Source organism: Orbilia oligospora (assembly GCF_000225545.1).
Source record: "Orbilia oligospora ATCC 24927 unplaced genomic scaffold scaffold00054, whole genome shotgun sequence".
In the NCBI taxonomy this organism is placed as follows: Eukaryota; Fungi; Ascomycota; class Orbiliomycetes; order Orbiliales; family Orbiliaceae; genus Orbilia; species Orbilia oligospora.
Window position 1 is genome coordinate 1,506,797 of NW_011645611.1, and position 22,764 is coordinate 1,529,560.

The window sequence follows — 22,764 nt, forward strand, 5'->3', positions numbered from 1 at the left end:
GTGACAAAACCTAAAAGGGGACTGTTTTGGCTTCACAACTTTCTTTCCAATCCAACCGACTGAATGCACATAATACACATGCACACCACACACACCACCATTACACTATTACCACATCCACCACCGTCATCCAAGACAAGTGCAGGCAAGCAAGCAAGCAAGCCAACCAGCCAGTTAATTCGGGATCATATGCTTATATAGAACGAGGTGGTGGGAATGGGAACAAAGACACGCTAGGAAGACGGGGAGGAGATAGGAGCCAGGACACAAAAATGAATGAGTGAAATACAAGGCTAACGGCTAACTTCGCCAAAGAAGAGAGCTGCTGCCAATCCAGCCGCTGCTGCTGGTAAATTACTTTATAGAATTGTGTACTTACTTGGAGGCATCGGGGCTGATGCTGCTGCCGTCGTAGCCATCGATATCAGGGAGTCCACCTTGCCCTTCAATCTCGCGGTCGAGAATGTTAGAGCTGTCCCAAGACGCGTCGACGGTTCCTCGGCGGTAGACACCGTGGCTGATGGTACCGTATTTTATATACTCTGGTTATATCCGATCAATCAATGCTTTTCTTCAAATGGGATCGGGTCCGGTATTAATTATTGGCCTCGAATTGATTTGTGATTCGTGATCGGTATCGCTATCGGTATTGGTCGTAGTAGCGTCGTCCAAGATGGCGTCGGAATCCGTATTCGCAGGCCCTGTCTCATTCGATGGATGTGTGCCCGAAACCTCCCACGCTAACAGATTCAGATTCGTTCGTTCGTTCGGATTGAGAATCTCTCAGGAAAAAACCCCACTGGACTCGATTTGATTTCACGGGCGTTCGGAATGAGAATTAAAAACCTGTAAATTTCGTGGCCCCCTCTTTTTTCGAATATTCAATTTGAAAGGTATTCCCCGGGAGAAGGAGAAAGTCGTTTCTCTCTTGTCGTGTACGTGTTTCAAAGAGATAAAGATCTCGATACTATCCTTTCGCGGAGAACCGAGCTGGATTGATATGAATTAATGCCTGCGAATGCACCGTTTTTCTCGATAAGGTCGGCTTTTTTTGTGTGGTGTTCTGCTTCCCGCGTAACTAACGGATCTGGAGGGATCGTAACGGGCGTAATGTAATCTATAAGAAAGTATTCAAATGGGATCGAATAGCCTCACCGGGGTGACAATGATAATAAAGTAGTCAACGACCAGAGATCAAAAAATAAAAATAAAAAATGAAAATAAAAATGAACCGAGGAAGAGGACAGATGATGGAATGAAAATAATTCTCGCAGGAGGATTAGGATTAGGATCAGAATTGGAGAAACAGTTAAAATGCACGGCAAAGAAAAGGAAAAGAAAAACAGCAGGAGCGGGAGGGCCCTTGTGAAAAAGAAAATTAATTGCGGTCTCGACAGACCAGAACTGACGGGCCTCCCAAAAGCACGGAAAAGAGGCTAGCGTTCTTTGTCCGGATTGCTTGAACTTCGCTCACTTTCATTTGCCTGCCAGGAAATACCCCTGCGCGCATCTGGTCTGGGGCATGGCGAGGCCCTGTCATGAGGAGCGCAAGTCCATAATATTATAAATGTGAGTGAGTGAGTGCTTGGTTATGCTGACCAGGTCTGGTTAGTTGGGAGCAGTGCCGTTGGATGGATTGATTCGCGATGTAGAGGTTAATGTTAACTCATGATCACTTCAGGTACTGTGTATATTGTGTATGGTGAGGCGACGGCGGAATGAAGGTGATTTACTCGCCCGCCATGGTACTTCCCTAGTATGTAAGTAAGTACATGTATGCTACTCTACTAGCTACTCCTGTTTAATGCCTCTGCTTATGTCTCTTTTCTTTTCTTTCTTTCTTTCTTTTCTTTCTTTCTTTCTTTCTTTCTTTTCTTTTCTTCAATTCATTCGCTAGTCGAGCTCTCTCACTCCGGACTCCTAAGACCTTTTTCTAGCTTTCCTGGAGATTGCATAATATGCTTTTAGCCTGGCCTGGTTTACGTTTGTTGGGCTATCGAATCTGATACGTTACTGTTACTCGTATTAAGTGTTCACGATAGATGGGGTCACATAAGCATTATATTAACATGATCATAATATAATATAGCACCAGGGATGCATACGGATATATACTTATATCTCGTTCACCTCACCGAGCTGACTCCCTGAAAACAAGAGCAAACATTGGCTTCGGGATCCTCCCGTTGGCGAGGAAGCGATGCCATCCGCGCGTTTCCTTCACCTCCCATCCTCGCTGGCCCTGGTCAATTGTCGACAGCTTCATCTCTAACCGCCGCCTGTACCCTATATCCGATTATTATATCCGACTCTCCCATTCGGGCGCCAACACCAAATCCACCACATCAGAAATTTATATTCCCTGGCCATGCACATGTTTACCCATATTCCTCTACATACTACTTACTTAAGAAGTAGTTCATAAAGCAAGGCCAATTTCTTAATCACAACTAACTTCCCACAGTGGTTATGTATGCTGGGGAACTAACGACGAACGGCCTGAGATCTCGCACCATTGCGACGAGATTATAATGCCGACATAAAATATCGACATTGCATTGCATAGCCTACAACCAGAGCAAAGATATCCTATCAATGGAACTGCTGGCAACTCCATCAAACGACCTTGTGGATGATCTCAGGCGCGAACTCCGCAATAAGCAGAGTTCGCAGGCTTATTGGCCGGAATTACCTCTACCCAGCTAGGACAACATTCATTATTCAAACGAAATGCATTCTACCTTCAGCTAATCGGGACCGTCTGCCGTTCGACCCCAATGTCGACATTCTGCCTCCCGAGCCTGGTCTCGATTCCGAAATATCAGACCTCGTCCAACAGGTTCCTGGATATACTGTTCCCATCGACGCGAATAAGCCTCCGGAAGCAGTTCGAAAACATCTTTTGCCGATTCTTCGCCTGCTCGGGTGCGCAGACGATATTCCAAAGCCTAAAAAGGGATCCACCAATCTCGGTTACACAAACTTGAAGAATCCTTTAAACAGAGCTCTTCGCCGTGAAAGTCTGAACGATTTTACTCCTAACGCTTCGGATGGCATCTCACTCGAGGCACCCCCGGAAACTCGTGGTATTTCTTGTGCTGGTCTGACGGTTCGATATATCCTATATAAGATATGGCCGAAACGCGAGGAACTCTACCAACAAGGCTACCCTCTTCACCGAACCTTCTTTGCTCTAGGCGATCGTGCTCTAAAGTACATCGCTTCAAGAAATGCCGACCCAGGAGATATCGCCTTATGGGCACATGTGGTCCTGGCTAGCAGCGGAGCCGAGGGTACAGCCAGACTGAACTGGCTTTGTCGAAAGCTGAGGTTCAGAGTCCCGTCATTCGTTTTCAACCACACCTTAAGACATCAATCCGGTCATACCGCCCACACCATCAAAAGGCTTACCTTCCTAGTCGACAACTTCCTCACCCGAAACATCGAAATCGCGGAGCACATGCATAAACCTGAATTGAAAATCGATGCCCTCACAAAACGTATCATGTTTCTTCGACTCTTTCGCCTCGCCAACTATTATGCACCCACCCAGTTACCCCATGTGGCAAAGATGTATGCAAAACATTGCATCGACCCCCCGGCAGAGATCACGATGAATGATATTATATTTTGCAATCACATTTTATGGGCTATAGGTGGCCCACCAAGGATCCCTAGCCCGTATTGGACATCCCTTAGATTCATCATCGACGCACAAATCTTTCTCCTCAGGAAGATGTTCCAAGCAAATCCAGTGATGCATTTAGACCCCAAAGGCTTCAGAGGAATAGTCAGAACCCGACTAGCCGCTCCCCGATCCGTCGCAGAACGTGGAATTATTGCCCATCAGGGCGAAAACTGGCCACCACGGAAAGATATCACCGATGGATACGACCAAACCCACACTCGAATCGACTTTGATCACGAAACACCTGTTACCGGGGAGGCAGGCAAAGTCTTATCTGAAATGCAACGGGCTGGGTACCCCTTACAAACATGGGAATACTCTGCAATGGTCCTTTCCGGTCGTGACATTGACGGAACGCCCACGGTTCCCCGTCGCACGTGGTTTATAGCTGGTACTAGTACTGGAGAAGAAAATCGGTTTACGCTTTTGCAAGCACGCATCCGAGCTACTAGGACGCTCAACGAAGCATGGCACATATTCTTCCAATTCATCAATCAAATCATAACAACCTCGCAGGAAAGAGCTGGCGTCGTTCACGTGTACCAGGATATGTTCGAAAGGATCGTACAGGCGCGGAAACAGGAAGCTTTAGATAAACACTTATCACCAGTCGAGGAAGCACCTGCCGTTGTCCCTGTGAGAACCGGGATTAAACGATTTATCCCCCCGAGCGAGGAACTCGATGTCATCTACGCACCTCCTAAGCCCAAGAAGGATCCTACAGAGCATTACCTCAGACAATCGGACACAACAATCCGTGGACCAACTCTAATCCGACGAGGCCCAAATCTTGAAGACAGAGCAACCGTCAGCATCGGCGATTCCAAGAACATCATCCCACCACCTTCAGACCCCTCCCGCGGCGCATTCGTCCCAACCCCGGCACCCACAGTCAGTGAACTATGGACCCTAATGCTTCGCAAAGGCATAAAACCCAGCCTAAGTCTCACCAAACTCCTAGTTTCCAATGCAACCACCGCAAATGAAGCCCACATATACCTCGAAGAATGGTATAGCCACCCACGACGCCGTCAAACCTTCAAGACCGAAAGGGGCAAAGTTGAATTCCGATGGTGGCAAGTCTTCCATCGTAAGGAGCTCGAAAAACTCAGAATCCGCCAGTTTGGGGTGCAGCATGCGGATATCAAGGAAGAAAAGGATGCAAGTTTCATAGATGCCTCTTCAGCAACTGTTGATTTGGCAATATCTTATATCCACTGTCTGACTTCGACCACCTTTGCACCTCGCAAAAATCGTACTTTCCTAAATCATTGGAACTTCGCAAGCGGGCTTTTATTCCTTCGGGTTCCACAGGCTATAATCATCGCATCGGGCTTTGGAATAACCTCCCTAACCGCCTGGACTAGTATTCTCAAAGCTTTGAATTATACCCACCATCACCGTGGGCTCTTTCAATCTGAATTATCGAAATATGCTACCAGTCGTCTCGCATCCGCCCGCTTTGGGGAAGGAAACCCACGGAGAAAGATGAAATACCGAGATGTCAATGTCTGTACTAGGAAGATATGGGAGTATATAAGGTCACACTGGGGTTTCCCCCTCGAAGCCAACATTGTTTACGAATTCACGATCGCGGCAGAAAGAGGGTGGGAGTACGAACAGCAACTTAAGACCTATACTAACGACCAAACACATTTCCACGAAAGACTACCATTCCGAACCGAAGATGTTGTTGAAATCTTTGAATCGGTGATAGGAATCCGACAAGTTACCCAGAAGAGTTTTAAAAACCCAGGGAATAGGGCTTCTTGGAGAAGTATTGCTGCTGCTGCTGCTGCTGCTGTCAGGCCTAGCGATGGTGATAACGATAGTGGGGGTTTTGGGGATTTAAAGACGGATGAAGATACGATATTTGATAAATTGGTCGATATATCATCTCCGTTGGAAGCTGAGAAATCACGATTACCACCGCAGGTTATACCCCGTACGGCACATTTACACGCATACATGAGATTACTACTCCGAACGGGTCACGCGGAATACGAACCCATCATAAGGCTTTTGAAATGGATGGGACGGTATAGTGATTTTCTGGAAATTAAAAATAGAAGATTGACGATAATTGCTATGAAGGCAATGTGGGATTTTAATAAAGGATTGGAAGGGATTGAAGATCCGGCGGAGAGATTGAGGGTTTGGGAAGCTAGGAAGGCGAGGTTTGAGGAGGCGAAGAAGTTGTTTTTGGAACGGTTGAAAGGGTGGGGCGCTTGGCCTAGTGATATGGAGGTTGCGGCTTACAATGGGGAGAATTGGAGGGAGTTGAGAGATAAGGATCCTGTGGAAAGGGTTGAGGAGGTGGATGATGAGGAGTGGGGTGAAGAAGGAATCGAGGAGAGGTTGCAGGAGGCTGAGGCGGAGTATGATAAATACTAAGAATCTTATAGGAGGTGTATAGGTATTGGGAATTGTAATTTATGTATGAATAGGATTTAGCATCTCCATTTTAATTTGTAGGACTATGTAAAAGGATAACTAGTAATGAAACTAATGAATTTTGATGGATTGGTCTAGATGACAATGCAAAGAAGCCTTCCAAACTCCGAATGATATAAAACGCCATAAAATGCCATGCGTACGCATGTCGCTGATGCTAACTCGCTTTTTATGATATCGACACTTTAAAAAAAGAAGAAGAAAAAGGATAACCAGATGCCATAGTACTTAAACCATGCGAATCCCCTCTCTCCCATAACTCACCATAAACAAAAGAACATACCCGATTTAAACTCTCAAACGCTGGAGATAAAAAGTCGGAAACCTCTCATATTATCGAGAGATAGGAGTTCTCTAAACCCCACCACTCTCCTTCAAATCCTCCGACCACTCACAATACCTCTTATAAAACACACCCATACTACTAACCACCACCAAGTCAAGCACATCCATCCCCTCCCCTTCAACCAACAAACTCCCCAATTTACTCCTCAACCCACCCCCAGCATCATGTTCCGTCTGTTCGGTCCAACTATTCTCCCTCTGCAACTTCTTAAACTTCTCTCCAAACTTGAATTTCGATAGACCTCTCGAATGACCTGGTCTTGAAGAAGTTCCGGAAGGAGATGGACTTCTATCCGCATCTGGTGGACGTAAAGATAAGGTTGAAAGGAGAATCGGGTCGGCCTTTACGACCGTGGTGTTACCGAATGGACTACCGGCGATAGTGCTGGGTGGGTGGAGTTTTAATCTGATTTTTCGACCGACACCGTTCGTTTCGAATTCACAGGTCCCTGTACCCTTTTGTGGAGGTTCGAAGACGTATCCTTTCCCCTTTGTTTCTTTGTCTAGTTTTTCATCGGGGGAACCACTTCCTGGTGGGCAGTAATTCGGAGAAGTTGAGTAGAGACCCATTTGCTCCATTGCCACACGGGTTTCTTCGTCGACAGTGTATTGAGATTGTTGAGGTTGTTGTTGTTGGTATCGGTTATGGGAACCTGGGGAGTCGGAACGCTTTCGACGGTGGAAGGCGGAAAGACGTTTTCCGGTGGATTTCCAGAATCCTTCGCCTTGGAGGAATAACGTACGTTTGAAGATATCGTCGGAATCGTCGTCTATATCTGGACTCTGTGCTGCTGGTGTTTCCGGTTGTTGATGTTGTGGACGCGGTCGCCTTATTGATGGGTTAGGACTATCTGGCGAATAGACCTCTGTAAACCTCGATTGGTAGGATACACGGGACATAGCTGGACTCATCATTGGCGGCCCAAACAGGTCTTTTGGTGGAGGTGGAGGTCCAACGTCTTCGAATCCAGGCGGTGGAGGTGGAACCGGTGCCGGCCAGAGATACCCACCACGGCTACTGACGCTTTCGCCACCATCGCTAGTAGCGGTAGACGGACGGGTAGTGTCAGGAACATTCAGCGTCGCCGGCGTCCGTATAGGCTTCTGGCACACGAATTTCCTATACCCATCCGTATAAACCTCCAGATTTAACCGTTTCCGATCCCTTCTACCCTTCTTGGACACCAAAGATTCCTGGTGCATCATCTGGGCGGCATAAGAATTCGGCATATGGGGTATATCGACCAATGGAGAATTATGGTTTGAGTAGATACGGCCGATAGTAGTTTGAGTACCCGTCAAACGATCTCTTCGGATGAATGTGATTTCAAAATCTGTACTTGTCGGCATCGGTCCGCTACCCATGGAATGGATACTCGATGACGAAGGATTCATTTGTACGCCATTGTTGTAACCGCCGGGGACCAACTGGTCACTCCGCGAACTTTCACCGCTGAAGGAAGCGCGTGGGTATGAAGGTCTAGCATCATCGAATGATGCCGTTCCACGTGAGGAATAACTATCGGGTTGTAAGGACTGCGAACGAGGTTTTTGAAGAGATTCTACAGGTTGGATGCGTAGATAATATAGACAGGAGACGATATCTTGGGCGGTGACGGTGCTGCACTGGGGTTTTAGAGGGGTGAGGATGATATCTGTGAGTAATACGATCGTGCATTAGCGAGACTTTGTTACATGCCGAGATTTGCTTGTTATGTGTAGTTTAGACAGAGAAGGAAGGAAGGAAGGAACTAAGAGTTTTACCTTGGCTGTTTGGGACTCGAACGATGTAGAGTTTAAGCTGATGGGAAGCTGCAGCGTGGGGGTCATGAGGAGGAGGTTGAGGAGGATATCGGCGGATTTGGAGCGGCGGGTTGTCGGCGAGTCTGGTGAGGGTGTCGAGGGATTGGGCCTCTGCTCGTATCACCATCTTTCTGTTTTTCTTTCTTTCTTTCTCTTAGATTTTAATAACAGAACAGGATTGAATTGAATATTCAAATTGGATTGGTGATGTAATAGTTCTACGGATAAAAAGATCAAAAGGAAAATGAAAATGAAAAGGAAAAGGATCGCAATGCAGTGGCAAAGGAAAAGGAAAAGGAAAAGGAGAAGGAGAATGAATTGATGATCGATTGATTAGTAGTCAGGTCGCAGGTTGAAGTAGTGTTAAATACAACCGGCAGTTATTATCTGATACGACACGATATATGGAAATGGTTTGTATCCAAAAGAAATACAAATAACCGTGAAATACGGGCCAGCGACTGCTATAAAAAGGACCTATTTTGGGGCCGGAACCATGCGACTTCCCGCTACAGAGTACAGGCAGGCAGGCAGGCAGGCCCAGGTGGAGGGCCTTCGTCATGCATCCAACTGCATGGCATCTGGTACCGGACTGGGGTGGCGAAGTCCGCTGTGACTGGTTCGGTCCAGCCTTACCGACTCCACACCCCTGCGCACGCCTGCTTGCGTATGTTAATTATCTCCAGCTCGCAGCTAGCTTGTGCTCTTGTAATTTGCTGGTACGATTAGTCCGATCTTTATTTATGAGTCGCGTGCGTGGCCGATTCGAAGGCAAAGAAATGTAAAAGTGGGTATGCAATTAATTATAGAACCGAATCATAGAAGAGAATTCGAAAGGAGAACCAAAGTAGAATGGAAAGTAGAGAGAGCCTCGTCTCGTGTGTCGCCAGATGTCTAAGCTAAGGCATGCAATGTGCGTATGCATATGGAACAATCCTATTGTCCGTATCGAGATATCGTCAGTATCATAATATAATATATATTGTTCGAGAAGTGATAGGATAGTAGGTAGTCAGATGGCACTAACATCCAGATCCGCCGCCGCCAAATACTATATGTCCTCCGTACATTGCACCACCACCAGGTCCATACATCATCTTTCGACGAATCGCTGCGTTCTCCTCTCGTCTGGCCTTTTTCGCTGCTTTCTCAGCCGCTTTGGCTTCTTTTACAGCATTCTTGCTCGGGGGCACTAATATCGTTGGTGCTTCTGATTTAACTGACGATTGCCGTGCTGGTGGGTCGAGATACTCGACATTGGAGTCTTTGAAGCACATTCCCTCCTTCCTTTCTTTTCTTTTTTTTTTTTAATATAATAAATTAAGTTAAAATTTAGTCTGATCTTTTGACTTTTGAATTTCGAATTTCGAATATGTCGTGCGACTGTTCTCGGTTCGAATTTGTGTTGATCTTTTGAAGCTGGCTAATTAGGACGAGATATGAAACATGGGACCCCGGGTGGGTGTATACCGTGTAAGAAGGATTTGGAATGCAAAAATGGTGTCTGGTTTCTGTTTAGGTAACGAATATAAATATAAATATAAATATAAATGATCTAAATGTAAATTTATATAGATACTTCCTACTTAGGTACTTAAGTAGATATGAGATTTGTTATTAACAGTGAAATAGATTGATTCAGCATTCAGAAGGGATAGAATATGAGTGAGAGGTATCTCAATACCACGTCACGTCCAGAGCATCAACTTATATACTTCATACCTTCCTTCCTTCCTTCCTTCCTTCACAAATTACATAGCCACCGCCCCCTTTCGAATGCACGCACAAGAAAGCTTCTATGTCGTGTAACATGTACATGTCATTCTATCATGTATCAATTATATTCAATCCATTAAAAACCGCAAAGCCTTTCCTCACAATATCTCTATACTATTATACATATAAGAATTAAGCTTACCTCGACGATTGGATCCTTAGCAGATTTTATAATTTAAAACCACTCTTCGCTCTCCAAATGTTGATGCCTACCGGGCGCAGCACGGTCGGCTGATATCATGATACTGGATATCCTCGTATCTGGTTTATATCGTGCTTCCCCGGCCCCGGCTAAATTGACATCCAACCAACGACCGGCGTAGTTAGAACGTACTTACACGATATCGGCTTGTTGGAGTAAAAAACCACACCTGCACTGCGGTCCGCAGCAGATACTCGTTGTCAATGCATACTCCGAGCTCCGATTTTTTTAATTTTTTTGTAACTTCATAGTATCTAGAGAGAGATATATACTTCTAAACATACTCTATATGCTTTAAAATTTTGTACAGAGACTAATGTAACCAATTTCTAGTAACCATCCGTCGGGAATCAATATCGAAATCAACTTGGCACTTAGGCGCTCTATCCTGCGTGAATAGCAAATAGTACCTATTGCAGGGATGCCGATACCGAGACCCGTTTTAGGTCTTTTCCCTGATTAAGTCTTCCTCTTGTATACAGTTGTACAGATTCAGATCTACGACCACAAAGAAGAATATAAATACTAGCTATAGCGCTACTGCTTATAATTATATCTGTCCCGCACCTTTTACGTGCAAAGTGTTATCCCCCGTTCAGCTTAGCTACTACTTATAATATCCGCCTCTCGAGACTAATATACTATCTTCTATCTAATTTATATAAACATTGTATTATTTTATTAAGCTGGAGAACGATCTACCCTACGTTTTGATTCAGCATGTGGTGATAAACTCCAGCCAGTATTTTAGATCACGTGTCTGATTATCGGTGTCTACCGCCCTCCCCTCATGAGGTCTTGCTTTTACAGACGCTTACGCATTTCTACATGAAGGTCACTGTGATATTTAGGCATGAGATGGGTCACCATCAAGATTTCTTTTCCTTTCCCCTTCTTTTGTTAAAAAAATAAAGTAAAAAGTAAAAAGGAAAAGAAAAATTGATATGGCTATTAATCGGCCGCGAAGGAGATTGCAAAAGTTCGGCGGGAAAGGAAAAGAACGAGGAAACAGAGGAAACAAAGGAAATAAGGAAACAAAGGAAATATATTCATCGGCAGAGCCAGGACTGCACAATGGCCCTGGTTGCACTTTGCACCTATTATCAACTCCGAGCCTGTGCTTTCCTCCATGGTTTGTTATTATCCTTCACCGCAGCCTACGCCTTCGCCTCCTTGTGGTCTAACATTAACGCCACCGTCGAAAATATCACAGCGATGACGACGCTGACGGCCCACAGTATGGCAGGTTTGATGACAGCATAGACCGTCACGGCCTCCAGATTGTCCCAACCTGTGGCAATTCGTACTGAATTCTCTAGGGCTCTCATAGAGAGCGCTAGGTCTTTCCCATCTGACATCTACATTAATTTCATATTAGTCAACTGAAAATTAAGACTACAGTCTAGGCCTGCATTGTTGAAGGGTCAATACGAACGTGGAGGTCGACTTCAACTATGCAGTAAAGCATTCTTGACCACCGCGAGAATATTCTACTACCCCGGACCACGTTTAGGTACTCCTGGTCGACTATCTGTCCCCTCGACGTTTTGAAGTCCCCCCCAGAGAGTCTGGTCAAGAGATGGTCTCTAGTACAATTGCGGTTTCGAGGGCCTAGGGGGAAAATCGGGTACCGGAGCCGTACGGGTACCCCCGTTGGGGTCCCAGATGATGGCCCAGTGGGATCCATTGCGTTTAAAAGCAATGGTAGTGGTAATAGTAATAGTAACGGTGGCGGTAATAGTAGTTCTTAATGACAACCGCAACGGTGATGACGATGACGATGACGATGGCGATGCTGGGGATTGAAGGTGAACCTAACGATGAATGTGGGATGCAGGTGAGGGATGTGGATAACTCAGAACTGGCATGCCCATAAAGACGTAATTTTGACGCTATATATCGATTGTCTGCAGATCTGGTTACGGGACTGACATATCGTCTCCGTCTGCACCTAGAACACCTACGTGACACCGGCACCAAGCCAGCTAGAAACCCACTTGCAGATTCACAACTTTGAGACACCAAAGATTAGTATTTTGGTTCAACGAAACAATACTAGCTAAATAAATGCTACCAAAAAATGATCTAGGTCTAAAAAAACGCTTGGGGAGCTTTAATTAAAGTCTTCGTTGTTTAAATTTATCCGCATTTCAAACAAAGCCACGAACCAGTTTATCGTACCCTAGGCACGAGATATCCACACCTAACTTTCCCGCGAACCTAACAATCACTTAATCGGATTTCTTCTTCGCCCTTCCCTCCTCATCTAGATCGGGTTCCATAAAACTTTGGTGGGGACGGACTATTCTCCGCAGCTCCTCGCCCCCAACGTACAACCTCGCAAGATGTGAAAGACTGGCCGGGTATACTGCGCTGGCAAAAAATGTCCTCCCAAGATGGATTTGCTTCATATCATCGTATCCGATAAGATATAACCTTCCAAGCTGATCCACGCCTCTATCCCAATCGATCACTTTACACGCACCGTTAGCAGATACCCTCGATCACAACGTTCTGAATACGAGATCGTAGAGCGCCATGTGTCGCTTTGGTCTTCTGGTTAGGTGGGGGAGATGAGAGGGGGAGGGACAGAGGGTGGTCGTACATCCAACCATGTAAGCCTCCTTCAGTTGCTTCTCGAGGGTGTCCGGATCATCGAGGTAATAGTAGAAATGCGTGCCGCCATGGTGGTATAAACCCTTATAGTCGCTACTATCTCCGATTGTGTCCGCCATTGTGAAGGCGGATCTACCTTCAATTTCGGTGCCGGTGAAATACCAAAGCCAGTCATCGGGAGCGTACGCATACTTGCTAAAGTAATAAAGGAAGTTACTCGAGGTGGTGATGTAGGTGTATATATCCTTAGAGAGCGAAGCCACTTTAGACATGGCCGGGTGATGGATATAGTATATGCCGGGATTAGGGTCGTGTAGCTAGGGTATATAGTAGATACTTGATAAAATGGAGGATGCGGGAAAGAATTTGTGGTTATAATATTGTAATAAGACTGGTGATCGGGAGAAATGGACTTCTCTATGAAACGCCGTAATTTGCGAGAGTTAGTGGCCGATCAACGATTTAAACTTACAAGATGTCTACACATTACCTTAACTCTCAATTAAAAAAGTATAAAAGTGCACATGGTTTATTAGGTTACTATTCTAGATTTTGTCGCGACTACCATATATCCGTTTCGCACTCTCTTCACCTCATAGAAACATCTACTGGGTAATATATAATCTGTGCAGACTGTCTGACTCGAGAAACTGCTTGCCTTTTCGAATGCACGCCCTGTACCGGGCCCCACGACTCTGTGCTCCACTTTATTTCTATAAATTAGTATTTTCTGTATTTAGGTATAGACTACACCTAGATCAGGTATATATAAAGTATTGTCCTGGATGACTTATAGTAAATAAAATTTACTAAAGAGCGCGAAAACTAAAGATATCGATAGGAGGTTTCTACGACACAAGATGCTGACAACGCATGCTTGTCTAAAATACAACAGCATTCCAAGATTGATATCAAACCACAAATACGAAAGAATGTCATTATTTTCATAGTCATTAAGTCAATTCCAAAAAAGAAATTACATGAAGAATCCACCAAACCCGTTCATACAACAACATAAAAAAACAAATAGTAAAAAAATCTAGCATTTAATTCATTCCCAAAGAATTTAAAAATACCATCAAAATCATAACATTCATAACTCATAAAACAGGATACGTAGAAATATCATAAAAACATCGATTCAACAACTACATCATAGTCCTCCAATGGGTTCTACCTCGACTCGGACTCCCCTCTCTTGATATTGAAACTGGCCTTCGTTTTTCCATTTTCACTGCTGGCGATATCGTTCCTAAAGAACTAACCGATGACCCTCGACTTCTCAATGAAGTCCCCGCCCAGGCTGACGTAAAGGTTTTTGCTAGATCAACTAGGGAGCCGGGTGATGGCTGCATAGACGCCCCGTCATCATCATCGGTGATAAAACTACTCATATGTGATAAAATGGGGCTCGTGGGTGCTGAAAGAAAAATCTCGGAACGGGAGTGTAAAGGCGAAGGTGGTGCTGGGGGTTTAAGCCTTGATGGGCCTACGACTGCTGTACTTGATGCTGGGGTATTGTAAAGTACTTTGTGGCGCATCAAAGGGTTGGGGCTTAAATTTCTTCGAGGAATTCTAGAAGGACCTGGCTCGCTGGTAACGGATATAAAATCGCTTTCACCTTCTTCATCTTCTGTTTGATCTCCATATTTGGTTTCCTTTTGGTGGTCAACGACATAAAAATAGCCCATTGGAGATGCTAGGTGATGGTGGTCTGTGGATAGAAATGGGGGTATTGGGGATAGTGCAGAGTCGAGGCGAGGGGATTTTGGTTGTGGTGGAGGGGTGGGGCTTGGGTCTATGGCTTTTCGGCGCCGGATTGTGCGCGGGAGGGGGTGGTTTGGGCCGGGATCTCTAACTGGTTCTGAGATCGTTCGAGCTGGCGGTGGTGGGTTTGTGTTCTTTGATTGCAAATCAATTGTTAGTCGTATGCTCATGCATCGTAGATTAGACTTAATAGCTAGCTTACCGGTAGTTCGGACTTTTGGTAAAGATGGTAAAGGTTGCTTGGGGCGGACTGGCTTATAAGATCGTTCGTGTATACTTGTGGAATATTCATCGGTAGCGGGAGAGGAATTTCCAATGGCGAGTTTTCAGAATCCGGCCAACTGGGGATAACGAAAGGATTATTTTCCCCGTTTCCCGAAGGCGATGATATTGGATAGGGAGCAGAGACTTGTCGTTTAATAGTCGCCGTCCCTATAGCTGTTGGCTGCGTCTGAGTACCAATGGTGGCAGATGTCGGAATGGTCAGTGCTGGTGCTTCCTTGGGAGATCTCAACTGTTCGTCGACTTCCTTTCCTTTGCGAGATCTGTAACTTTTGTGACTTGGCCGTCTTTGGAGCCTATTCCTCTGCTTCCCAATATTTACACTTGCCGTGGATCCTTGAATTGTGGTAGAAGTTGAGACTCTGGATAGCATTGAAGTTGGGGGATCGTTCTTCGGCGCAGACGCTACGGGTTCCACTACGGCTGGTGCCGGTGGGGTTTTGTCTACTTTTTGCTCCTCTTCTTGGGTGACTTTGCTATTATTCCCTACTGAAAATGCATTGCCCTTTGATAGTTCGGATAGAGTGCTGGCGCTCAGTGAAGATCCGGTCACACTGCTACTGTCGTTAAATGTCGACCTTCGAGATGCATAAACCGCCTCAGGGGATTCCGTGTCTGTTCGACCCCATATAGACCGCACTGGTAAATCCACCAACTTCCCTGCTTCTTGGGCCTTGTTCTGTTCTTCGATCACTTGCTTTGCCATTTCCACTGTTGTCCGAATCGACTTCCTGCTGACTTTCCCCTCCCGCATATGGTTCATCAGTGCTTCACCATGTCTTGAAAACTCTTCATAATCCTTGATGTAGATACTCCCGTTTGCGCCTCTCTGTTTTTCAGCCCTTTCATAAGCGTGTCTAAACACCAAAGCGGCGAATTTAACCCACGCCTGCCCGACCTCTGCTTGGCTGTTGAGCCTTTGCCTCACATAGGTCTGAATCACACTTTGTAAATGTAGCTTGTCCACCCTCCACTCCTTCCCATCTTCCCTTTCATTTTGGTGGGTCCTGCGTACCAGGCTAAAGGCGAGTAAATGTTTTATCGTAAGGTTGAAATCGAATATGCCATCTTCCTCTTTCGCCACAACCCTTACTTGAGCCGGTAGTGCTTCCAACCCCCAGTGAATCAGAAGTGTCGGTATGTCCGTTCCAAAATACGATATCAGTTTCAGCAAATTTGCTGCTTCGGGATGTTTCGTCTCCAACGTATCCAACGTCATGGCGAGTGGACTCCATCCATCCCCAGATACTTTTGGATGTTCTTTGTACCCCCTCAAATATTCGTATATCGAAACCTGTCGTTCAGCAATGTAACAAGCGGCGATGTGAATAGCACCGATTAAGTAGTCCAACAATTCCACCAACTCCTGTGCAACTTTGACTTCCTGTGGTGTCGGATCCACGATCTTTGCTTCGGTGAGTAATATCGAAACCGCTTCTTTCATAGTCATCTGTGGTATCTTAAACCCAACCGGTGCTCCCAACCTTGCTTGTCCATCCAGCGATTGATTCAACGAAGTCAACAATATACTACTCCCCCGACTCGTCGGCATACAAGCCTTCAACTCATCAATTTCGGTCTCAGTAACCGCATTAGCACCATCAAGTACCAACAACCAATTCTCATTCCGTTCCATCCACTCCAGTACCCTACAAGTACATAGATCCAATCCACTGCGATCCGCATGCGGCGTAGTTATATCCTGCATGACCGCACTAGGAAGATTTAGTTTCTTGTAGATATGTCGGAAACTATCTATTCTTGAAGATGGAGTTTGAGCGTTAACCCAGAAGATACCGCCGGCGTAGGTTGAGCGGCGGGAGAAGACATATTCTCGGACTAGATGTGTTTTGCCGGATCCTGGAGGTCCCCAGAGGAGAAGCCCTGCGTTACCTTTTGAGCGGCGGTCTTCGGCTAAGAGAATGTGGTCGAGTTCGTGAAGCAGATATTCGCGGGTAACTGGAGATTCGTTGGGGTGGAGGGGTACGGCGAATATTGGGAGGCTTGGAGGAAGTATTATACTAGACTCTGGGGAGTATTCTTCAAGTCGAGGTACGACGGGACCTAAAGAACAAGAGTTAGTACATTGTTCTTTCGACACATATTCTCGGGACATATTTCAAAGGTTTCACAAAGGAACAGATACAGGATTTGGAAACGGCCCAAGTAAAGGTACAAGACTGGAAGGAACACGATATATTTGAATGATACGGATTTGAAGAACTCCGATGGAAAGATCTATATATACTAACGTTTTGATGGCCCCGCTCCAATACTACTCCCAGAATCCATCTCTTCGACTTCAACAGGTCCCGGAATACTCTGAAACCCCGATAGTCTTCGTGGGCTCCCTAGCATAATCGATCTTGGAGCTCCAAAATATAACCCAGAAGCACCTGCCGCACAATCCCAATGCGCCCCAGAGAAAAGGATAAGTCACCATTAGAACACAGCCCTCTAAAAATAATTTACTTTCCTGAAGAATCCAAACTCAAAAGCAGTAGTTGTAACATACCTCGCTGAACGAGGATTTCCTTAATCTTTTCGTCCGTGGCGGCTACAGCTGATCTTCTTTCAGATTCCCAGCGCCCCGGGGCGAAAGTTAGAGCGTTATCTACCATTTGGCGAAGGATTCCAGCAACATCAGAGTAACCAGGCGAGGATTCATCCTTGTATTTTATCATCGTATGGTGAGTAGCGTGAATCCCAATCTTTTCTGTATTCGGGGAGTCGACGATGGCGGATGAGTATGGTACAATCTGTTTTAAATCAACCCCAGTTATAAAGTTAGAGATTACCATATGGATGGTTCGCTATTATATTTAGAACACTACTTACAACTTCTCTTTGACCAGTAGGCAGTACCGTCTCTATTTCCTCATAAAAGTATACAATTTCAAACGACGACGCAATTCCGGTGAACAAGGTGTTAATATTCTGCAAAGTTTCTGAGTTCTGGCCGAGCATAGACAGCATTGTACTATCGAGTTTTACACCGGGGAAGAACAGTAGAAGTTTACGAGCGAGTGATGCCCATCGTACTATATCGGAGCCCATGTGCGGAGTCCCCATGAAGAGGATCCCCTGAGTGGAAACTTTGATCGATCGAAGACGTTCGTTATGGTCGACTCCACAACTGTTAGAGTATATCAAGGCCTTATAATTAAAGTATTATAATTAGATATCTAAATGTTTATGATTGGTACGAATTGTTGGGGAAGGATAGTTTATTTCTTACTCTCTTGATCAGAATCCCACCCAAGGAATGCCCAATCCAAATTATCGGCCGTTCCGTCGAATTCTTCCCATCGATTTTCCTCTATGCATAACAAAAAAACAATTAAACCCTTCGAATCCAAAGACAAAAACAGCTTTTGAAGAAAAAGAAGTTGACTTACACTTCGAAAATTGTGCAACCTCGAAATCATCGTCTCACTGTGATGGTGAATCATATTCGATGTTGCCCCCTCAAACCACGATGTAACTTTCGTATCATACCCATAACTCAAGACCCTAACCTCCGGAATTTCGAGTGGAAGAAGATCGCGGGGCCATAGTACCGTGGGTTCCTTCTTGCCGCCGGAATAAGTCCAAGTCTTGAAAGGGTCTCCGCCAAGGCCGTGAACGAGAATAATACTGTTGAGAAGTAAATCTATTAGAATTGACCCGCTAATAGGGGGACGGGAGAAACTGTTACTTACTCAACAACGGGGTCGACTCCAGGAGATAGTACGTTGACGCCATACTGGTATCCCCCCGGGTCCGCAGACTGAGGGAGGAATCGGGTCAGAGAGACCATTTGGAAAGGAAAGGTTTCTTATGTACGGTGAGATCACTTGTTATGTATACGTATTGAGCTGAAGTATTTTATTATAATTACTTTTTGGCTTGTTAGGTCGAGTTATGCTTACCATGAGTTTAGAAATCTTTAGAAATCGTTTTTGGAAGGCGCCTTTAAGTACTCTTTTGAGAGTTCTTTTTCACTGTATGTTAGGTAGTAGATGTTGTCCTATTATTGACAGGCAACCGTACACCGCCCAGGACCTACGTTAGAATTTCATAGAACTATAGTCGACGAGATATCGAGGGATAGGTCGCGGAAGGCGAGTCTCAGAGAAAGAAAGAAAAATGAAGTTCTAGCTATCGAGGATCGATGAACATTGAAATTGAAGTAAAAAAGATAACCTTCGGGATTGGGCTTGCTACGGTTAGATCCTAAAATGAAATATAAAAAAGAGACAACGCGACAGACCAGCAGACAGCGGTTTCTTGAAAATTCTTGAATCTATCTTTTATATACCGGGACCTGCATGTATCATGCGGGCCTGACCTTGTGAATCGCCCGAGGGCTGCTGACCAAGAAGTTGCAACAGAACGTATACCAGGCCGGGTTTTAAGCGTCAAGGATGTGGGCCCGCGAGAAGAGAGGACATAAAATATGAGGAGCATTGAGGAAATGACGCGCTATCAATTCATTATTCTTCCGTTTTCAAAGAAGTTCTATTCGTCAACGACTTAAGCGGTTTTGTTTCCTTCGATAGCTAGCACTTGCTAGCATTTTTGTCAAAGGTTTCTACGGTTGTTGCATTTTTAGACCAGCGCTGGATGATGTCCTACATACAGAAAAGAACAAGAAAAATAGACGCTGGCATAGCACGATCTTTAAGGACATGTTCCATAGCTCCAGACCTGCAAAATAAGCTATGCTAGTAGGAATCAACCTATATATCGAGTCCGGACGTTGCGCCAGCTTAATATATCAGTCCTAAAGCAAACCTGGCTGTGTTGGATTTTGGGGGGAAATTTAAATCATCACGAGGCTCAACCTTTTGAAAACATCTTCATAGGGGACATCGAAATGTAGCCAAGACCAGCCACAGGGAAGAAAAGATGAGTAACTTCGAAAGCCTTGTGACCTTGTGGAACCTTTTCATGTGGTCTGTACCATTTCGAGTGCCCGATTGTATGGGAAACTCCTTGGCCTTCGAGGGTGCATGTGACACAGCATTTCGTACGCACGAATATATCACCTCATAGTCCAAGAACCTGTAGTTCGTCGCTTAAAAGTCCACGGCTCCGCTAATCTTTTTTATTTTCTTTTTTTTTTGAGGCTCAAAATTTATAAGGCGTCTACGCTCCGTCGAGCTGTTTTTTTAAATTGCAACAATCCAAGGGTGTGTTGGCATAGATATTGCTCTGCAGTGGTGGCGTTATTTAATACGAAGCCATATACACCGCAGAGCCTCAGGCGGGGTTAGACGCTTATCAAGATTACCAATGTTAGATTACGTTTGCTCTGGTACTATCACCAAGCATGTTCATACGGAGAATGTTTACTTTGAGGTTTTTTCGCATATCATTTGGTCGCACAGTGCTTCCACATGTAGTAAATCGGACGGAGACCATGCATATGCTCCATCAACGATGCTTGTCGGTATTTTATCACACGAATCCTAGAACGCTTTTAGTGGAGGAAGACCAGATGAAGGTCAATTTATTGGTTGGAAGAGATCGCAAGTTCCCTGGAAAAGATTTACGGCTGAAGGCAAGCCTCGTCAAGCCTCGAACAATACACAGGTTTCAACCAGCTAAAAAAAAACACACAGCTGAGAACATCCTTGTACTATTCCTGTTGTCTCGCAAATTCCCTTCATCATCAAATCCCAAAATTCCCCTCCAAAAATAGCTCGAGGGAGCGAGGCGAACTTATTTAACCCTAGTTCTCCCTGGGCGTTTGGATATGTATGCAATCCACCTTTGAATGTCATCCCTCTGTTCTAGAAGCTCGACAGTGTACCAGTTCTTAGCCAGTTCCATGTTTTCTTCACAGTGGTGCACCTAGCATTGCTATTAGCTTCCCGGTATCTCGGACGTGCATGTATATAATCAGAGAAGGACTTACAAATGAGTGGCAGAGTCGACATAGCCAGGCTGTATAGTTCCAGGATTGTTATTATATTAGAAAGTGTTCATTTCCTACGACCATTTCACAAAATCGAAGCTCTGAAGCTAGCATAGCAGGTTAAAAACTTACCGACGCGATTCAGCATGTATTCTGGATGTATCTTCTTCTTTAGTACCCGGGCGTGTGTAGATCGCTAGACATTTATGTCAGTATATCCAGGGGAAATCTCTGAAGTTGCAAGCGCGAGATCCTTACTGGTATCAGGTGGTGGTAACTAAATCTAAGTTAGCCTCTGTAGCATCATTTGCAGGGAACAGACGCAAAAGAGAAGGGATACCCACGTTAACCTAACTTCCCTGCCGCAAAGCTCGCACTCTAGCGGTTTAGTTTCTGTCCACCTAAGGGGCGGGGCGGTCGCCGCAGCAAGGTAATCCTCCATTACCGATGTGGTCATTCTCTTGACATCCTCTACAGTTCGCGGGAAACTATTGTCAGTGCGAATTCAAACCCTTCACATGAACTTGAACGAGAACAATGCTAGAAAAAATGTAAAGTAATGAGGAGGATTCAAACAACCTGCATCATTCAAGAGCTTTGCGTCAACAATCGAATCAACATATGTCGATGGCAAGTTATTGAGGAAGCCCTCTGCCATTTCTATCGAACCAGTCCAGCCAGTTTCGTCCCCGGTTTTCGAATCATACGTCACTTCCGTCAATTCCTTCGGGAAGTATTCAAATAAATCGGCGGCAAGGAACTAAAGCAAAATCAAAGAAACCAAACAAAAACGAATCAATTGCGTGAACTTTAAGGCATAGAACCGCAAAAAATCAAAGGGGTCTCATGGGGAATGATGTCGTTTAAGATATCCTACCTCAACAAAGTCCGACAAATCTTCCGCCTCTTTCTTCGCATTGACTTCTCCGCCATTGCGACTGGCTTGAAGCCTTGTTTCCTTGGACTCAGCGAGTTCCTTATTCAGGACTGCGCGGACCAAAGAAACAGACATGGAGTCTCGAAGCATTTCATAATAGGACCTGTGATCAAATCCGGACATCTTGACGTTGAATGGTAGCGTAATGCACTTCCGATGTGGTAAAGATGTACGATGTTTCAAAGATTGGTAATATAGATATAGATAAAGAAAAGGGCACTTGTGTAAGATAGATCGATAGTAGAGAGTAAAGAATTAAAAAAGAAGAACACAAAATTTATTCAGAAGATTTCGTCGCCAATGGCTTTCACCTGAGTTTCCAATATCAAGAACCAGAAGACCCCGTTCTTCTGGCGCATCTAAATACTTTTCCTAGAAGAGTTGGTAGCACAGGCACAGCTCGACGTTTGGACCTGCTTCAACCTCAAAACAACACATCTCTTCAGCTTCCCCAGCCAAAGCTAAACTCGGTTTCCCAAACCAACTTTCAGCCAGCTGCAGAACCAGATCGAGAAAATCATCCCGATGTCCCAAAAAAGAGTATAAGACAGATTACCCGAGATATGCAAGAGATGTATGGAACCATCTAGATAAGTTCCATCCAATCTTCAGGCCACCAGGAGATTTGGCATCCCTCAGCGCCCCAATCCTTCACTATCCAATTGCATCACCCCTACCCCGGTCAAGTTGGGGTTCTTGTACCACAAACGGCATATGATGTTAGCGCAAGAGTCACGGAGCCGCTCTTTCGACTCATAGAAAATGAATTCGGGAGACTCTTTTGAGTCACCGAAGCAAGCAACCGCATGATATCTGTCATACTCCCCGCTTTTAATCACTTAGACTTCGCTGTGCATAACGTTGCATTTTACACCTACAACACATCATAAACAGATGATACAAGTTCGTTGACATCTGGATCTTAGTTTCGGAGCTAGCTTCAATTGTGTAATCATAACTAATTCGTCTCCAAACTGCGATGGCAGTTTCAG

General features: G+C 45.1%; 7 protein-coding genes across 7 annotated transcripts; 1 reads left to right on the plus strand and 6 right to left on the minus strand.

Moving 5' to 3' along the window:
• Positions 1 to 2,632: 2,632 nt before the first annotated feature.
• On the plus strand, positions 2,633 to 6,082 carry AOL_s00054g467 (uncharacterized protein; the record flags this gene model as incomplete). The annotated part of the gene is made up of 1 exon (XM_011121783.1): positions 2,633 to 6,082. One exon carries the CDS (start codon positions 2,633 to 2,635, stop codon positions 6,080 to 6,082), a length of 3,450 nt encoding a protein of 1,149 aa, XP_011120085.1.
• Positions 6,083 to 6,496: 414 nt separating this feature from the next.
• Positions 6,497 to 8,417, minus strand: AOL_s00054g468 (uncharacterized protein; the record flags this gene model as incomplete). Its single annotated transcript, XM_011121784.1, has 2 exons — positions 6,497 to 8,142; positions 8,252 to 8,417. The coding sequence occupies 2 exons, from the start codon at positions 8,415 to 8,417 to the stop codon at positions 6,497 to 6,499; spliced, it is 1,812 nt and encodes a 603-aa protein (XP_011120086.1).
• A 772-nt stretch (positions 8,418 to 9,189) lies between these two features.
• On the minus strand, positions 9,190 to 9,567 carry AOL_s00054g469 (uncharacterized protein; the record flags this gene model as incomplete). The annotated part of the gene is made up of 2 exons (XM_011121785.1): positions 9,190 to 9,226; positions 9,359 to 9,567. 2 exons carry the CDS (start codon positions 9,565 to 9,567, stop codon positions 9,190 to 9,192), a joined length of 246 nt encoding a protein of 81 aa, XP_011120087.1.
• A 1,858-nt stretch (positions 9,568 to 11,425) lies between these two features.
• On the minus strand, positions 11,426 to 11,955 carry AOL_s00054g470 (uncharacterized protein; the record flags this gene model as incomplete). Its single annotated transcript, XM_011121786.1, has 2 exons — positions 11,426 to 11,626; positions 11,704 to 11,955. The coding sequence occupies 2 exons, from the start codon at positions 11,953 to 11,955 to the stop codon at positions 11,426 to 11,428; spliced, it is 453 nt and encodes a 150-aa protein (XP_011120088.1).
• Positions 11,956 to 12,499: 544 nt separating this feature from the next.
• AOL_s00054g471 (uncharacterized protein) lies at positions 12,500 to 13,156 on the minus strand (the record flags this gene model as incomplete). Its single annotated transcript, XM_011121787.1, has 2 exons — positions 12,500 to 12,741; positions 12,874 to 13,156. 2 exons carry the CDS (start codon positions 13,154 to 13,156, stop codon positions 12,500 to 12,502), a joined length of 525 nt encoding a protein of 174 aa, XP_011120089.1.
• Positions 13,157 to 14,032: 876 nt separating this feature from the next.
• On the minus strand, positions 14,033 to 18,732 carry AOL_s00054g472 (uncharacterized protein; the record flags this gene model as incomplete). The annotated part of the gene is made up of 8 exons (XM_011121788.1): positions 14,033 to 14,785; positions 14,854 to 16,997; positions 17,186 to 17,284; positions 17,449 to 17,692; positions 17,772 to 18,089; positions 18,172 to 18,252; positions 18,332 to 18,569; positions 18,635 to 18,732. 8 exons carry the CDS (start codon positions 18,730 to 18,732, stop codon positions 14,033 to 14,035), a joined length of 3,975 nt encoding a protein of 1,324 aa, XP_011120090.1.
• A 2,025-nt stretch (positions 18,733 to 20,757) lies between these two features.
• Positions 20,758 to 21,895, minus strand: AOL_s00054g473 (uncharacterized protein; the record flags this gene model as incomplete). Its single annotated transcript, XM_011121789.1, has 7 exons — positions 20,758 to 20,771; positions 20,836 to 20,864; positions 20,968 to 21,031; positions 21,094 to 21,112; positions 21,176 to 21,306; positions 21,415 to 21,595; positions 21,713 to 21,895. 7 exons carry the CDS (start codon positions 21,893 to 21,895, stop codon positions 20,758 to 20,760), a joined length of 621 nt encoding a protein of 206 aa, XP_011120091.1.
• Positions 21,896 to 22,764: the final 869 nt, after the last annotated feature.